Consider the following 20,051-nt stretch of genomic DNA (forward strand, 5'->3'; position numbering starts at 1 on the left):
CACTCGAAGCCGCGCGCTCACCAGAAACAAGACAAGGAGGGAGTGTCAAAACCATGAATAAACTAGACCGAAGTGACAGAACCCTGACTCAATATATGTATTTATGTGTATAAATACTTACATATATATAAATGGGGGGAGGGGGTTTCCTTTTTATTCAAAACATTCCCAAACCAAACGCATTAACTATACCATGACATATCTTGATTGTCACCTAGATTTTGATGGTCAAAGTAGCCTAATGTAGTTACGATGCATAAAAACCTGTCTGTTTACTTAAGTAACATATATGGGTGTCATGCCATAACATATTTTTAATACGACTGACTTTATATTTATTGTGAATATTAAAAACATTGTAAGCTTGGCTACTTATCATAACACTTCCATTGTACAGAAAGAGAGCAAAGAACATTTTCACTGACACTCTAGAGTTCAAGCACTCTCAAAAACTCCCATTAAAATCATTGAAGCCGTTTACACTGTGAAATTAATATCTTATTTACAGATTCATACACACATCTGCACTTTGTTGATTCTAATGAGATAATTCACCAGAAAGAGGTATTCAGTCAGCAAGGAGTGAAAAAAACACCGGCATTTTAGCGATGACTCGCCTGAACGCCTCTGATTGGTCAATGCATAAATACTTATTGTAAATATATTTTTATTTTATTATTCATTTAAAATGAAGAATAATAATTATTATTATTTATATATAAATTATATAGGCTACTATGATGATCATTATTATTATTAATGGTATAGATATTAATAGTATTAAAACCTCAATGACTGCATTAATACTCAAATTAACCAATGGAAAATTGAAACTCTGTTTTCAATTATTTATGCATTAATGGCTTTGCATTATGAAAGTGCACTAATGGGCAAACTCATTCTCATTATAGCTATATATCAGGCAATGGTCCTGATGTATATTATACCTCAAATTAAATACTCTTAATACTTATTAACCATGAAAATAGGAAGAAAATAAAACCCCAAACCACATGGCCGTCTGATAAAACTCAAACACAACGTACAGAAATCTGCAAAGAAGCACGCTGAACGAGTTGGATAAAACCTGATAAAGATCTTGTGGATGTTTTTTTTTTTTTTTTGTCACTCTCTGTCACAGAAAAGTCAGGCCTCACAGGAACCTCCAGCTATCTAAGTAGTTGCAGTGCATGTCCTTATCCACTCAAATGAACCAGCGGAGTCCACAGCCAGCAGAGGAGATTAAAAGAGAGAGCTTTGCTGAGTTTGGGTTCATGTGCTTTTCAACTCCTCAGAAAGTCTGCATGCGATGCAATCTGTTGTAAACCTTCACGAGTGACAGAAAAAAACTGTAAAAACTACAGTGTGAACCATGTGGCTTTATGATTAACATCGAACAGCGTAACCACAAAAGGGGCGACCGAGGTGAGGCGAGAGGAAGATTGCGGTGCAGCGTTTGTGTCTAGTTAGTCAACTCAAATGTGACTCTGTCCTACTCTGAGCGAGCTCATGATACACACAAAGAAAGAAAGGGTGGGGGGAAAATACATAATTATTCTGTATCCGTTCTGGGCATGGGCTCTCATTTTCACAATCTCCTCTCTGCAGTACTAAGCAAGTGTTCACCTCTGACCTGACAAGAATTGTCAATGATTTCTCCCGTGCTCGGCTGACAATCCCTCTGTGTGTGTGCAAGGGATTTAATTCCTAAAGCTGTTCCGAGTCAAAGGCAAATTTTGTGCTACGCGAATTAGCAAAGGCAAATGAAAGCAAGGCCGGGATAAATCCGCGCTGCCTTTACTTCATATTCAACTGTCAGCTCATTATAATCAAGAACATCCTTCAAAAATAATGGAAAATGCACACTTTTGCTTGGAATACTGGCACGCTTCGTGTATTTCTCCATGTTGCCTCTTTGGGGACACGCTTGGATTTTTGACTGGCAGAGATTATTTAGGCAACCTCACGCCGGAGACATATTCCTGCCAATAAACAAAGGGTATCTGTTCAGGATTGCCGGTGCCACAGAGAGCGCGGCGTTGTGCCAAAAAGTGCTCCCAGAGCAAAGGAGCAAGCGATCAGTATTCACTGCCATGCGGCACTCTCCCTGTAGTGCATTTGAAATGAACAGAGGGATTGTGGTTAGGGTTGAATCAGGATCTATGAGGCCAAATCAAATCACTTATATTTTTTATGAGTCACTGCGAAAGGCCGCCACATGGCCGACAGACTCCTTATTCAGAAATGTCTTTTAATTCTTCCCCAAAGTCCCAGAGGTGCTTTGGCTTTCTCTTTTTTTTTGGTTGTTTTTTTGGAGCTGGCAGTAATTAGGACACCTCGAGTCTTCCAGTGAGCAGCCAAATGGAAAACATTGGCTAGACTGTGGAAACGAAACATCTGGTGTATTGTGATATAGACCTGTTGGGAAATAAATAAATAAATGGGGTTTACAATCAATTAGGCAAGTTACTAAGGTGCCTGTAGCTATAGCAGTCGTACATGTGCCGTGTGTTCGCGATACGTGATGATGTTTGTCTGAAATGGCGTAAACAACCAATGGAGCAAATGTAAACTTGTACTTTTAGGAGAAATAAAATGTTCAGGTGTATCAGCATGTTAATTAAACTCTGCACTCCAAAATTTTAATTTTCTTGTTTTCCTGTACAAATATTGAAATGTTCTTAAATTCATGTAGCTACATTCGTGTAGGCCTATTTGAGAAACAAGATCACATAAATTGTTTTCTGAAAAAAATAATAATAATAATAATATGTGAGATTTTGCTTAAAACATATTCTACGAATATCTTCAATTGAGGTAGGAAAAATAAATTAAGTTTATTTTTCTTACCCCATTTATAGATGTTTTCCCCTTTCTCTTGTTTTAAGTATACAAAGACTGTTTATGACAGAATTAAAATAAGTAATGAATAAATAAATGAAAAAAATGTATTAATAAAGAAATAAAATAAAAAAAAGGATATGATTTTTATCTCACAATTTGGACCCCCCCCCCAAATTGCAAGTTTATATCTACTACTTTTATTTATATTTTGCAATTATGATATCAGAATTGCAAAATACAGCATACATTAGGAATTCTGACTTTTTTGCAATTCCAGGTTTACATCTCGAAATTCAGTTTTTTAGTTTGTTCGGGGTTTTTTTGTTTCAGCCACAGAATAAAAATAAATAAATAAAAAGGGTAAAAAGGTAATTGCGACTTTTCTCTCAAAATTATGACTTTTTTCGCAATTGCGAGTTTATAAAATCACAAATCTGACTATTTCCTCAGAATCTCGAGTTTATGTCTCATAATTCTGAGACTATATCTTGCAATTCTTAGAACAAAAAAACTGAGTTGTTAAATTGCAATTAAATAATAAATTATCTTTTTTTTCTTCGCGTAGTGGAAACAGGCTTGCATTATAAACTCACTTATTTTTGACAAAATTTTCCTCTTAAGTAATTTTGCTTCTAAAGCAATTTTTGAAAATTTAGTTTTAGATATTTATTCTGTAAAACAAGATAAAACTTGTATATATAATATATAATATATATATATATAATTTTATTTAATTTGTTATATTTTTTATTGCCATGCAAAAGGGTTTGTTGATCTACTTCTATATTACTGCTTCTAAACATGTCAATGTTTATTCCGGCTCTCCGTTCTCTGTGCAATATTTTTAGCGAACAGTTCCTGGTCTCTGACTGCTGAAATAATATGCAACGGCTAAAGACTCACCCGCAGCACTTTATAGAACAAGACAGGTTGTTATGAGACGCATTACGCCTTCGCTAAAGCAGGGCCAAAAACATCTTTCACACATCGCCTTCATTCCTGCAGGGAATTTCAGGCTCGACCAGAGTCCACCTCAAATTAATGACCTAATGAAGCCCATTGTTGTTGTTCTAGCGTGTGTTTACCTCAGAGATTAATGCAATGTTTTATGTATACCCTTTAAGCGCGCGTAGACACTCGTCTGACAAATACCAATTAGCCCAGAGAAGCTGGGGTTTGTATTGGCTTTATGCGGTTGTCTGCGTTCATTGCATGTCTTTGTCTCAGATGTCTTTTTATGGATTTCAAACACACGTCTGTGTGGGCCATGGCAGCGCAGAAGGATTTCTTCACAATAAAGGACACAGAGAGACTAATTATGGTGCTGTCAAGGGATTTTATACATAGCGGAGATGAAAATGGAATCTACATCTTCATATTGGCTTCCTCTAGTTACAACTAGCATGAAAGTCCTCTGTTTTCCAGAAAATACTCTATGGAGGTACGCCGTAGCTTTGTTCAGGAATGAAAGAAAGAGAATTAAACCGTGCTTCACCGATATAATGTATAATAAGTGTCGGCGGTGAATAGCATACATTGACATACGAATTAAAGGCCTTCAGATGTTTATTTAAAAACATCAAGGTTGCACAAGGGTATTTCAGACTGCGGCTGATGTCTTCTGTCATGCTTTTCTGTCTGGGTTAAATGTTAACTCTTCCCTAAACCGTGCCAATTACTTGAGCGTTAAGAGAATGCGTTCATGTTGCTATATTCTGATTAGTAATTTCTGAAACATTGTAGTTCACAATCAACACTTATGAAGAATTATTAGAAATTCAGTAGCACCTTGAAAACTCATGAGTTCTGCGGAACCGTAACTCGTCACTTATGCCTAAACTATAATGTTCTGTATTGCCATCTATGGTTTTCTGAAGAACTTTTAACATCCATGGACCATTTCTATTGCACAAAAGGTTCTTTATAGTGGAAAAAATGTTTTAGGTTATTGGTTTATTAAAAAGTTCTTAAACGTATAGGGGACAAAATGGTTCTTTTAAGAAAGGATCACTGAAAGGTTCTTTGAGGAACCAAAAAAATGGTTCTTCTACTGCATCACTGCAAAAACCTCCTTTTGGAAGCTTTATTTCGAAGAGTGCGAATAATCATTTGAGCTTTGAGAAGGGTCCATGAATGTTAAAGATTCTTTAAGAAACCAGAAATCCCCATAATATATATATATAAGAGTGCAGCATCATTGATTTATATTACTCCAACATATGATAGCTTCTACATAAAAAATAACAAAACAAACATTTTATATTTGACATTTCCTTCCGAAAAAAAGAAAAGAAACAAATGCATCTTGAGATGTAATTTCCTCCTAAAAATTGGTTCAGCCCCCATCACACTTGGGTCTAGAGTCGCTAGCTGTAAATATGTTGAAAATAATTAGATCTTATCTCTAGTTATTTATATCTGCTTTGGCTTTCCTGCATGCTGTGTCCCTCACTCGCTCTGTCACTCAGGAGAATGTGGACCCGTGAGATAGAGCGCACAAACATTTCATTAACAACATGCTAATGACTCGCATGCTAATGTTTGCATAGATTACTGGCTTGAGGCTGAAAGCAGAGACGTTCCCTTTTTTCGCTCTCTGCGACTGACAAATTCTGGATTTATTTATTTGGACTTTTCTGACATTCTTGTCGGTGACTGTAAACATTGAGGCTTTGTCATCATGTCGCAGGAGATTGATTAAAAACACAGGCTTCATAGATGTTTCACAGATCAAGTCCAGGTCACTTGAGAGACAAAGGCAGTTTCATAAAGCATGCAATGTTATATTCTTAAACCTTTAACATTGCATTGTGGCCTCTGGTATGCAAATAATAATATAATCTATAACTATATACATGCATTGTTTTCACAAAACCCCAATGGAATAAATAAGTGACCACTTCACAAGCACAAGAATATTTCAATAATATTCCAAACTTGGTCATATACGTCTTACTCTACCAACGTTTTTATTACTCAGTTATGAACATCATCTGTGATATTGATTTATTCCTGTGCATGTCCATAATACAGTAATTTGAAGAGCTCCAAAATAAGAGGTCAACCACTCAAATTTGAAGTGAGGGGAGACAGATATGAACAGTTAAAGAAATGAGCATAAATCAATATACAGATAAAACATCACAACAGTCTTATATTTAAAAAGGTTACTGGCCTACAATTTCATCCTTCACCCTCTTGTCTGCTATTGCAAAAACATGAATGAAAATGAATTATTTGGCTAAAATACTGACTTTTGAGTGTAATAAACAGCAAACGTGATCATGTGGGAATATCCCAGTAGCTCTGTACATATGGAAAATGGTGTGTGTGTGTGTGTGTGTGTGTAAGACTGATTCATAATGTGGTATGAAATCTACCTAATCACTGATTTGGTTAATGAGCTGAATATAGGCAGAAACTGGGAAATAGCCTAAGGAGCCACATCACAGACCACACTATGCTTGAATAACTCATACTTAATAATGCTATTCTTTTTAACTTTCTATTAATTAATTAAAAAAAAAAAAAAAAATAGGATAAGACATGTTTCTTGAGCATCATATCATCATATAAGAATTTTCTGAAGGATCGTGTGACACTGGAGACTGAAGCGATGATGCTGAAAAAAAATCAGCTTTGCATCACAAGAATAAATTACATTTGTAATATAGAAAATAGTTATTTAAAATTGTAAGAACATTTCACAATACTATTTTACTGTATTTTTAATCAAATAAATGCACCCCTGGTGAGCATACAAGATTGTTTTCAAAAACTTTCAAAAGGTTATTGACTAACTTTGATTGGTACTGTATACAGTATATAACCATTAAATCCATCCATCCATCCATCCATCCTGCAACTGTATTTAGTGACTGATGTCTTTCAAAGTGCTGGACTTACAGCCGAGTCAACCAAAGTGCACTCCTACTGTCTACTATAACTCCCAATAGTTTTAACACCTAATTTTTCAAACAAGTAAAGGTGCTTTTTATGCCCCTGCACTAAGAAAGAAAAAAAAACTACAGACGTCTGGTGTGTGCATATATCCACTGACCCACAAACCCCCTGCAGCGACAGAGTCTGCAGTGTCTGCTCGTCACAAATGAATGACAGCACACACTGCACAGTCTTTACAAGATGGGGAAATTACAAAACATACGGTACTACATCTGCACTCATCTAACATAACAAAGCAACATTTTATTTTGACTATTGAGCTAATGCCTTTTAAAACTGTTTAACATTGCATTGTTTAAACATCATATTGCTTATAACTAGATGTTAAAGGATCAATATTATAGTTTTGACATCTTTTTGAGAAGATCAAATACTGTGCTTTATATGCGGCTGTCAAATCAATACATATTGCATAATGTATTACTAAATGTGCACTTACATAACCATTCAATAGTTTGGAGTCAGAAAGCTTTTTAATTTTACTGAAAGAAGTGTCTTATTCTCATCAGGGCTGCATTTATTTGATCAAAAATATAGCATAAACAGTAATATTGTGATATGTTATTACAATTTTGAACAATTGTTTTCTTTTTGAATATATTCTAAAATTAGGGCTGTGCAATTAATCAAAAAACTGTTTTGATTTTGGCCTCCATCGATTATAAAAATACAATAATGGAGATAAAACGATTACTGTGCCCCATTCCGCCCCGTTTCCAGCGATCTGCTATGTCAAGGTGCGCACCTAAATGGTCAAACAAATGCAAAAATGTGTCAAAATGCAGTGCTTAGTGATTATTCATGTATACCTTCGTCGGTCATGTAATAAATTAATGTAAAGAGTTGAGAATAAAAATTGGATCCGTGCGTCTCTTAAAGTGACAGCAAGCTATTTTCCTGCTGCGACTGTGTGTTTAATATTAATCAAACAACAAAAGATAAATTCAAAATCACATACTGCTCTTGAGTGAAGGATTTTTGTAGCTTTAATAAGAAACAAAGAAAATGTTATTCTTACAGTGAAGACTATGCTGTTTTATTTTACATTTGATTATTAATTTCTTTAAGGCAAGCCAAGGCAAGTTTATTGATATAGCACATTTCATACACAGTGGTAATTCAACGTGCTTTACATAAAAGAAAGTGAAATAGTCATTACAAATAATAATCACAGCAATAAAAACAGGGAATTAAAAAAATATTATTTTTTAAATGATATAGAGATTGATTTAAAATGAATTTAAAACAGTTAAGAATAGAAAATGATTACATAAAATACAGTGCAGTCAGTTTGGACGTAGCACAGTGCTCATTCAACAAATGCACAGTTAAACAGATGAGTTTTGAGTCTGGATTTAAATGTGGCTAATGTTTTAGCACATCTGATCTCTTCTGGAAACTGGTTCCAACTGCGGGCCGCATAATAGCTAAAATCGGACTCCCCTTGTTTTGTGTGAACCCTTGGTATTTCTAACTGACTCGATCCTAATGATCTGAGTGGTCTGTTCGGTATATATTCAGTGAGCATATCAGCAATATATTTAGGTCCTGGGCCATTGAGTGACTTGCCATAAACGAGTACAAGTACTTTAAAATCAATCCTAAATGTAACTGGAAGCCAGTGTAAGGACCTGAGGACTGGTGTGATATGCTCCGCTTTTCTGGTTCTAGTCAGAATCCTGGCAGCAGCGTTCTGGATGAGCTGCAACTGTCTAATGGTCTTCTTGGGAAGGCCGGTGAGGAGACCATTACAGTAATCCACCCTGCTGGTGATAAAGGCATGAACAGGTTTCTCCAAGTAGTAGGCTGTAAACTGCTTGAGACTTGCATAAAACAAAACCTTAAAGCACAGTTTGTTTGTACATTTGTATCTTTTTATTCTATTGTATTTGTCCTTTTTATTATTATTACTGACAGTTTAATTATTTTCAATCATTTTGAGCACATATTTGATATGTATCACTATCTTTAAATAAATCACTCCTATAAAGTTTTGGTCATATGATCCTCTCATAATCGTGTTAAATAATCGTGATTACAATATTGACCAAAATAATCATGATTATGATTTTTGACATAATCGAGCAGCCCTATTTAAAATGTAATTTATTCCTGTGATCAAAGATGAATTTTAAGCATCATTACACCAGTTTTTAGTGATCCTTCTGAAATCATTCTAATATGATGATTTGCTGCTCATGAAACATTTATCATCAACATTGAAAACAGTGGTGACGATTCATATTTTTGTGGAAACCATGTTATCGTTTTTCCAGGACTGATGAATAGAAAGTTCAAAAGAATCACATTAATTTGAAATAAAAATCTTTATAAGTATGGTCTGATATTGAATCTCAAATGCCAGAACAGGGTATGACTTATGAGGCATACTATGGTGAAGGTTTGCCTCATGAATATTAATTACTTGCATGACTGGGCAGTCTAGAAAGGTTACCAAGCAACGTCAGCATGGCCTAATTAATATTCATGAGATTAGCCATCACCATGTCATAACAACTGCTGACTGGACTGCAAATTTAATGTCCATTGCAGCATTTTAGTCCATTCTGTATATAAATATAAGGATATAAGTACTTCATATTTTATATTTTTCTAGTTTTTCACACAAACCTTCAGCTGCATATTTTCGTGCATTTAGAATTCTGAGTAAAATGGGAATTCATATTAAAGTTGCCACACTGTTTGACTATGATTGAACAACATTGACATAACTTATTCTCGAATTTCTAATGCTGGAGCGATATGTCACTTCTAACCACTGGAGAATAAACCCCCCTGATGTAATCCCATTATATACACTGTGCATCTGCTAATACAGTACATTTGTCAGATGTCAAGTATGGGCTCTTCAAGATTTATTAGATTTCAGTATAAACAACTCAAAAACCAGCTTTTATTAGCACTAGAGTGTGAAAATGTGTTGTATATCTACCATCTGTATTTACACACTGATGCTGTCACGTTGCCAAAACAGTTGTTTTATACATATTTCAAAACTGTATCTCCAAAATATTGCCTTTTTCTTTTTCACGCAGTGAGATTTGAAGTGTCATCAACAATTATTGTAATTTAAACTGTGCGGTTATGCTGTAAATATGGATAACTGATACAGTCCATAATGGCTGACGTCATTCTGGTATCGAATGGCTTTTTTTGTGAGCGAGCGGTGTATGTTTCTCTTCTCTCTCTGTGTCAGCGGTGACAGCACAATCCCAGGAGACCCGAACGATCAATAGAGTGTGAACCAACTCTGAGACAGGGGTTCACAAAACTAATCAAACTTGTGTTACGTATATGTCACCTCTACACAGCCCGTTCTGACATACTGTAAGAGAAATATCTCTGTAAACAGTGCATATACACTTGCATAAGAGCCAGGGACATTTCTACTGTAAAGTGAAACAAATACACTTTTCTCCCTGAGGTAAAAAAGGTGGACTATTTTGCTTTTGTGTGTTTTGACCATTGTAAATGTTACTGTAATGAACTGTATCATACAACTCTAAATTACACTACCACTGAAAAGCATGAAGTCAATAAGATTTCTTTCTTTTTTTCAAGAAATGGTTACCTGTTTTCAGCAAGGAAGCAATAAATGGATCAAAAATGAAAGTAAATAAGATTTCAGAAAATGTATATTTTAAATAAATGCTGTTCAAACAGTTCTAGGAACCCCCCCCCCCCCCCCCCCCCCCAAAAAAAAAAACAAAAAAACAAAAAAACTTAAATACTTAATTAAACAGCACAACCAATTTCATTACCAAATCAGCATATTAGGATCATGTGACACTGAAGAAGGAAGTAATGTCTGCAGAAAATTGATCTTTAAATCACAGGAATATATTACATTTTAAAATATATTATAATAGAAAACAGTTATTTTAATATTCCACAATATTACAGTTTTTCTTGTTTTTGTTTTTTTAAATGCAGCCTTGGTGAACAAATGGTTCTTCCAAAAAAAGATGATTGGACACCCTGCACTTTCAAAACACTAAGCAAATATGTGGACCAAAAAATTATGACATACATGACCCTCTCTCTTTGTGTTATGATCAAACATAAAATAACAAATATGTCTAATTGACTCATCAGCTTGCTGATGGGAATTGAGCACCAATCAGGCAGCCACTGGGGAGGCCAGAAAACTCCAAACACAACACTATAATGAAAAAGCTTTTAGTTGAGAAAAAGAGACTTTTTTTCCCATGCAGAACACAAATGTGATTCCTGTATTTTAATATGAAGGGGTCCCAACCCCTAATAAAGTCTTAAAGGTCTTTATTTACTCACCTTCATGCCATTCCACACCTGTATGACATTCTTTCCATGGTAATCTATTTGATTCACACACTGATTTGTATGAAGAACAGAATAAAATTGAGAAATTTACTCACTGAAAATCTTGACATGCGTCGTTGTTCTCCATGTTGTGCTCATGAGAGAAGAACAGATGGTTTTTTCATGAATGAATCTTATTGAGACCTTGATGAATCAGTTCATCCAGTTCACAACCTTACTGCTTAAACTCACTGGAAGCGAAAACTATCAGTGAAACTCAACAAAATGCAGTTGGTTCTTCAAACAAAGCGTATGTATGACTTCAGAAGGCTTAGAATAGAGTGCACAAGTCATGTTTGGTATTTTTAGGGTGTCTTAATAGTATTCTTGCATCTTTTCTGAAGCTAAATGGATGCGGCTAGTATGATTCCTCTATAGTTGTTCATGGAAAAGATAGAAGCATAAGGGTTTGCACACATGAGGGTGAGTATGTATATCTCTTAGAGAGGTGCATTTTGTTGCACTTTATTTTGTTACTTCACTATGCTTAATAAAATGAACTTAAACATTTTTAACAACTGGTATGGGAGGATTAAGCATGTCATAACTAATATATGCAATTGCGAGTTTATATCCTGCCATTCTGACTTTATAACTCGCAATTGTGAGTTTATATGACACAATTCTGAGAAGAAAAAAAATTGTGAGATTGTAAATCTTGCAGTTCTGACTTAAGTTCTCAGAATTTATGTCTCACAATTCTGAGAAGAAAAGTTAGAATTGTGAGATAAAAAGTCAGTTACTTTTTATTTTTATTTTTTTTAATTCAGTTTTTTTTTCAGTAGCGGAAATGGAAAAGTAACAAAAATGTATGGTTTCAGTTTTAGTTAACTATAATAACCCTGTTTTGCGGTAAACGAAACAAAATCGCAATTACTTTTTTATTGTTTTCATTCAGTGGTGGAAATGTATTTCCACCATGCTTCCATATATTTTAGTTTATTACAGTTAACGTTGACTTTATTTCAAGTATCAAGAATGTATGGTTTCAGTTTTAGTTAAATATAATAGTCCTGCTTTACGGTAAACATGAAACAAAATCGCAATTACTTTTTTTTTTATGTTTCATTGAGTGGTGGCAATGAGCTCCATATATTTTAGTTTATTACAGTTAATCTTTACTTTATTTCAAGTAACAAGCATGTATGGTTTAAGTTTTAGTTAAATATAATAACCCTGTTTTGCGGTTAAACATGAAACGAAATTGCATTCACACAGGCTTGCCTCCTATAATCGCCTATGCCAGGACATAAAACTACTAAAGTAAAAATAGCCATTTCTCTGAGCAGCATACTAGTGTGCTGTTAATGCAATTGTGTGTGTAATAGATACCTAATTCCGTTCCAGGAAATAGAGGAATGCTGCTTTACAATGACGCAACCTCCAAATTGAGGTTTTAATTGTTACGTGTCAAATTATCTACATCCTGATAACAGTGGTTAGAAAAGCCTCTAAAATCGTTTCCAATTATAGTGTACATTTAGCCGTAAGTGGACATATTATGAAATTGTAGGGTGCAATGCTTAGCATGCCACTCTTAGAACGGAAGATGTTTTTTGGTTCTTCTTATTTGCTGCTTAGGAAAACAAGAGCTGTTTTTGCAGCTTCTTTCGGGCGTTGATTGTTCATTTATTAAATACGAAACATTTTATGGCACCTATGATGATTGGATATTTTGTCCAGGGCTGCATGGCTGGCCTCTTCTGGTAAAATCCTAATCAGGAAAAGAGGAACTGCAATCAAATGGAGAGGGCTGTCGGGCTTCAGCTTGTTGCTAAGAGACAGGTGTAAAATGAAAGTTCTGCTCTGAAGGAGCGTTTTGTGTAATTGTGACTGTTCGGAACAAAACCGGTCATATCTTTCCTCCAGAGTTTGAAGGTACAGGAGTCTATTGACAGTTTTCTGAGATATCTGCCATATGCCGTCAACCACGGCAAACACAGAGCTTTCTACACAGTAAGTTCTGCGCTCCTGCAGATAATGGCGTGATGGCCATTCGGCGCTCTGTGTTTGCTGTTGAAAAGGAAAAGAAGAATTGTGAAACTATTACTGATACTGATGTGAATGAAATACTTAAGTCGAAATTTCAAGGTGCACCCACAAAGAAAATTAAACCGAGCGCCGAGGCCTTTGAGCAAATTCACATTCTTATTCACATATTCATGACTCATTTAAAAACATTGCTCAAGAAACACATTACTACTTTGGCCAGCAAGGGCTTAAACTACGTTTAGCAAATTATTTAATTTCTGTTTCCATTTGCACAAGGTTTAGGGCCACCGCCTGAACATTTTGCCTTGACAGACTGAGTATATTTGTGAACAATTTGCCAGTCGCACGCTAAGAAAACAGTTCATTCGGGAACTGTTCATTCCAATAAAACTCTCTTTGCTCTTTTCAGCTTCACTCCGACATGGACACGGAAGATGGAAATGTGAAGTACGTCCTCACCGGAGACGGGGCCGGAACTATTTTCGAGATTGATGAGAACTCGGGTGATATCCACGCCATCAGAAGGCTTGACAGGGAAGAGAAAGCAATGTACACACTGAGCGCCAAAGCCGTCAACAAAACCTCCGGACAGGATCTGGAGAGGGCCTCGGAATTCATCATCAAAATCCATGACATCAATGACAACGAGCCAAAGTTTGCCAAGGACACCTACGTGGCCAGTGTATCAGAGATGTCGAATGTTGGTGAGTATGAGTTGTTGGCTCAAGATGTTCTGCCAAATTCACAAAATAAATTATTTTAAGGAGCAAAAACATAATAATATGGAAAAAAACTTATTGTGATGGGTTATATAATGCTTTTCTGCTTATATAGGTTTGGACAAAAAAAAGTGTGAGTAGTTTTTATATAGATTTTCTCAAAACGTACTCACCTTCAGTCTATCCAAGATGCAGATGAGTTTTTCTTCATTTGAACAGATTTGGAGAAATTTAGCATTACATCACTTGCTCACCAATGGGTATTCTGCAGTGAATGGGTGCCGTCAGAATGAGAGTCTAAACAACCGATCAGAAAAACATCACAACAATTGACAAGTATTGTTAATGTCTTTTGGAATGAATGAGAAACATAACTTCAAACCTTTGCTTCTAGCAGAACTATATAGGTCTATAATCCATAATAACGCTTCCTCCAGTGAAAAAGTCCATCTCCTGTTGTCTCTCACATTAAAACAACATATGGGTTTAGGATTGTTTTGACTAGTAAATGGTGCTTAATCTGTGCATATTTCTCCCGATTCAGATGAGTTGACTTTTTCATCGGAAAGCAGTATCATAGATAGAGGACTAGCCGGAAGCTTTTAGCCTTAAAAACAAGAAGCAAAGAAGCAGCTTTTCACATCGCTCTTTGGACTCTAATTCTGACGGCACCCATTCACTGCAGAGGATCCATTGGTGAGCAAGTGATGTGATGCTAAATGAAGGAGCAAACTCATCTGAAATGTACAATATCAACATTTTGACAGTATCTAAAATGTGATTATTTACTTCAGAAACACACATATTTACAATCCCACTGGTTGGAACTAGAATTGCAGTTCTCCACATTTTACATACACAAACTCATGAATACATCAAATGACAACTATTATGCAGATTTTTACATCCAGGTGAATCTTCTTTTCATTAATGCCAATCACATACTCACTAACACAAGAATTTCATTTACGTCAAAGTGCCTCCATAAAAACATCCAAAACTAAATAAATGTACTTTTTTTTTCTTAAATATGTAAAACAGGCTTAACAACAAAATATTTCAGAAGGATAATTTGAAATGATTACATGTTGAGCGGAAAAACTGGATGTGTGTTTGCCAAGCAGTCAAAACTGTCTCCATCATGACGAGCAAAGTGACATTGACCAATAAAGAGTTTCGCTAAACGGAAAACACTTTCTTACAGCCACTTAATCAACGCTGATTAAAACTATGACAAACATTCAACTTCACGTGATTTGCAGGGAGGATAAAGATCTTACAATATCCTGTCTGAATTCATTCAATTATCAGTGATTTTAAACCCATTAAGAGCGGCAGAGAGAATCAAAGTAAATGAACGGGATGCAGCAAGCTGAAATCAATTACTCTTCACGAAGCAACAAATTAACCCGCAGGTTTATCTCAAATGAATCAAAACTCATTTGCAGTTCCGACAAAAACAAGGCAGCCGGTTTTGATTAAAGATTTTGTGCTATGATATGATAATCATTGTGGATCTTAATCATTGTGACCTGGCAAATGAATCAAAGATTAATCACTAGGAAATGAGGAAATTATGCTTGAAGTTGTTCTGGTGTACCTATTTGTGTTTGTCAATTCATAAAGCACTGTTTGAGAACGCTTGACACAATGTGTCAGAGGTTAACAAAAAGAAACTAAATCTTTTCGCATTTTTACTTTTGCCATTTTGACACCTTAATAATAATTAAAGGGTGAGATTTAATGCCCGCTAGAGCACGATCTTCATTATAGAAATGGCCCATCACATATAAATGCCTGTGACTGAGAGGGACACAATAATATTAATAACAACAACAACAACAATAATAATAATAATAATATATCCCAAATTGTTATTGTTATTATTATTATTAAATATAATAATAAGGGGAAGTGACGTGTGGCGCCCCATACTTGGAATTTGTGCTCTGCATTTAATCCATCCAAGTGCACACACACAGTAGTGAGAAGTGAACAAACACACACACACACACACACCGTGAAAACACATCCGGAGCAGTGGGCAGTCACTGCTGTGGCGCCCGGGGAGCAGTTGGGGGTTCGGTGCCTTGCTCAAGGGTCTCACCTCAGTCGTGGTATTGAGGGTGGAGAGGGCGTTGGATATTCATATTTTCATATTTATATTATTCATCATATTTTTCATGATGTAGGCTGACAAAAGAACGAATAACCAACCAGTGCTTCAGCGTACCACTTGACATGATACTGTCTTTCTTGGAGAGATCGTTTTTCTGTGGCCTTATGTTGTAGATGCTTTTTTCCATAATATCTGTTAAAAACGAGAAATATAATATATTTAGACATATCAATTATCATATTAGTTATCACATTTATCCTTGTAGAGAAAACAAAGTTGGTCACTGGTTACCTCGCTCTCCCTTACACCAGAAAAAGGAAGAAACGGGACACGAAAATGAGCTTGATTCAAACTAACCTGTCCTCGTTGGTTAGGAAAGGTTAGTTATCCCCTGCTGGTAGATGGAATGACTAAACCATCAAAAACAGCATTCTCTTTCAGTGACTATTCAGAAGTAGATGTGTTGTCTGATGCAATGGGGAAAAAAAAATAAAAAGTTAGCAAGCAACATGCTGTCAGAAATCACAAATATTTCATTATATTATAGCAGATGCTTCACTAGTCCCCACTATTTTTGAAGCATGAAATGGACTAATATCTTTCCCTGTCTGCTGGCTTTCAAGTCACAGCTCAGTCACTAGTGAAGGGTTTGGGACTGTATTCATTGTTGAGGTGTCATCGGCCAATCAGCACTATCGTCACGTCCTTGCCATGACATTTTCTATGCGACATCAAAACTAAATGTGCTATTAAAGCATAAAGGTATTCAAAATTCTGTTAAGTTCTAGATGTCTCATTGGAGAATAGATCTTAATGCACCCATGTTTGTTGAAAGATGGATCCCTGAGGCGTGAAACACTACCAGTCATCCTTTCAGACGAATGCAACACCACTCCACTCAAGCTTCAGGGACTCTCAGTTGGATTCTTACATTCTAGCGCCTGATCTCCTTTATGCCTCCACCGTAGAGAGTCTCAAAGCAGCTGTGTTTTACAAGCAATGTTGTTTAATTCAGATTCTTAACATGATACATGGCAAATTCGCTGTCACTACCGATATTTATTTCCCTCACAGATGTAAAAGTATGTCACGTTACAACAGTTCAACTGTGGTCAGAGTTATTTATTCAACACAATCTGGTAAAAGCAGCCTTGTCAATGGACCACAGTCTTTTTCCCTCAGGCTTTTGCACTTGAAACCCAAGCTCAGCCTTTGTTTTCCGTTTCTCTTTCCGTCAGGCTCGTTCTTCCTTTCATAACCGTATTTCTCCGTGGGGTTCAAAGTTACATCATCCCCGGTACTCCGTAACATAAATGGGACACCGTGCTCGTTTGACACTTCGCTTGAGCTCTTCCTTTCTCCCGACTGTGTACGAATTCAGGGACGGCTCTGCTTGCCAAACCGTGAGGTCACGGTGGCACTCGCGTTTAAGCTGAACAAACCGGCCATGTGTTGCGAACGTGCCTGTCGTTAATCAGATCTGGCCATCCATGAAGCCTGAGACTCTGTTTCCCTCCGTGTTATCGGAATGGGATTGGAAGGCGACAGATGTTTCCGCAATCATTAGTATTCTTCAAGCCGTTCGCAGAACGAACGCCGCTCGGCGGAGGTCTTGTTAATGCCAAGGACGCCGCTGATCCATGGCAGAAACAACATGTGCATTCAGTCCACCTTCAGAGGTGAGACTGAAAAGTCGCGAAGTCACCTCTAAAGTCTATTGAGAGAAGCAACAGTAAGATATCAGTAGTACACAAATGAGAACTGAGCAACCTCTGAGAAAACTACTCACAGGAAGCCGTGAGTGTAACGGAAAGCACCGTTGTTGGCAGCTACGAATGAGGAGTGATTTTACCCTTTATGTGGCAGGAGAGAAGTTGTTGTCTCTAGTTATAATCTGACCAGGCCAAGATCAGACTTTTATTTGCAATGGTGTACTACACACTTGAAAACACTATAAGACTAGCACATGGGATGAGCGATACAGCTGCAAAAAGAGAGAAAAATACTGATATTTTACAGGCTTTTGATGATATTCAAAATTATAATTGAAGATCTGATTGATCCGAAATGGCCAGATATAGTAGAATCAAACATATGCAAAATGTATATTCAGATTTAATATAGATTTTATTTATTTTTCGTTCACTGAATGAATGCAATAATGTTTAAGTATATATGTATCAATATAATATTACACCATTAAAAACATCAATATATATTCAGTTTTAGGTTAAAAAGTAGTCTTATATAGAAGTCTTAAGTCTTATATATAAACACACACACATATTCTGTGAGTGTGTGTGTGTGTGTGTGTGTGTATAATATATATATATATATATATATATATATATATATATACACACACATTGTAATTATATTGTAGTATAGTATTAGTAATATATAAAATATATACTAAATATAAAATATGTTATATAAAATATATGAATTAAAAACACTTATTTAACACTTTTGATCCTCATGTATTATTACAAAAAAAAAAAAAACACTTCTACACACTGTAGATGGAAAATGCAGGTTAAATTGATTCACAGAAATGAATCAAATTTACCAACAACAATGACGTTTGTTTTGGTACTGAAGTTAAAATGAGCTTTTTCAACATCTTTAATAACACTTTCATACTGGCGAGTAGTGAATTAAGGAAGGATTGCTAAATTATTGTACTTATAATATCTTGTTAATCACCAGCAAAAACATATTAAATATTGTGAATATTTAATATATTGCTTAGCCTATATTAGAACATTACTTTAGAACCAAAAATAAGCAGCCAAATGAGTTGGTTTACTTTACTCCATGGCCAAATTTCAAAGAACTTTTCATATCAGAGACAATTTTTTTTTCCCTCCTACAGATGTCCAAAGCTGTGTCAAGCTGAAAACGAGCCCCCCAAAATCATGTTAGTTCTAGATTAATTGGTCTAATTATAATGTTTCTTTGAGCAGATTATTAGTCTGACGTTTCCCAGCAACATACAGCAGATTCCATCAGAGCGGAAAATGAATGGGATGACACAGAGACAGCGGGCAAAAGAAAAACTACAATTAAAGATATGTCCATCTCACCGTGCAGTTCGAGTAATTATAAGACTAGGATTTAGATAAGAAACGCACAGAGATAAAGAAGATGAAAGCACGAGTGATCATGCATTCGCCTTGATCACTGCTCATACTGGGAGGGAGGGGGTCTTTAGCCAGTTTTACAACTAGGAATTTGTCGTTCATGATGCACCTTTAGGATGCGTTGCTTTGATCATGGTTGAGGTTTTAATACAGGATATGGGGATCATGTTTCACAGTCATGTTAGTACTGAAATACCTCTCTCTATAATTCTCTTTTGCTCTGTCTCTCTCAAGGTGCATTCGTAATAAGAGTTACAGCCGCTGATGCAGATGATGAAGCATATGGAAACAGCGCCAAGCTGGTTTACAGTATACTGCAGGGCCAGCCATATTTTGCAGTCGAACCTGAAACGGGTAAGTTGGGAAAAGATGAGAGAACAAGCATGATTTGAAATTATTAAAAGATGGGATACAATACTAAGGTGATACAGGATTTGCTAACATGCTTTCATACATGTGTGGGTGAATCGCATAATAAAGCCTGTCGAGAAAAGATGTTTTGATCATATTTCACCCTAAAAGCAAAGGATAGGACATTATAATTTGCATAAAGAAAACGAAGACATAATTTAGGACAATTAAGATTTAGAATTCCTTAATCTGTAATAATCCTATTACTGTATACAGTATTTTGCTTTATTAAAGTAAAACAAATAACACATTTATGAAATCTACTTTACAATCTATATAAACAACAGACTTTTAGATTTTAATAATAATATAGTTATAGCTATTATGTTTTTATTATTTTAATTTTGTATACTGTATGTATATAGATAGATAGATAGATAGATAGATAGATAGATAGATAGATAGATAGATAGATAGATAGATAGATAGATAGATAGATAGATAGATAGATAGATAGACACACTATCAGTCTATCTTTTTTTTAGTTGGCATCATTTA

General features: G+C 35.6%; 1 protein-coding gene across 1 annotated transcript in view; it reads left to right on the forward strand.

The window, feature by feature from the left end:
- LOC306857481 (cadherin-10-like) overlaps window positions 1–20,051 on the forward strand; it is a gene marked incomplete at both ends in the record, with an annotated part of 81,353 nt that overhangs the window by 43,471 nt on the left and 17,831 nt on the right. The window contains 3 exons of the mRNA XM_079397460.1: window positions 13,039–13,125; window positions 13,571–13,865; window positions 19,377–19,496. Coding sequence (XP_079253586.1) covers window positions 13,039–13,125; window positions 13,571–13,865; window positions 19,377–19,496 — 502 coding nt within the window. The remainder of the gene's footprint in view (window positions 1–13,038; window positions 13,126–13,570; window positions 13,866–19,376; window positions 19,497–20,051) is intronic.

Source organism: Barbus barbus (assembly GCF_936440315.1).
Source record: "Barbus barbus genome assembly, chromosome: 38".
NCBI lineage: Eukaryota > Metazoa > Chordata > Actinopteri > Cypriniformes > Cyprinidae > Barbus > Barbus barbus.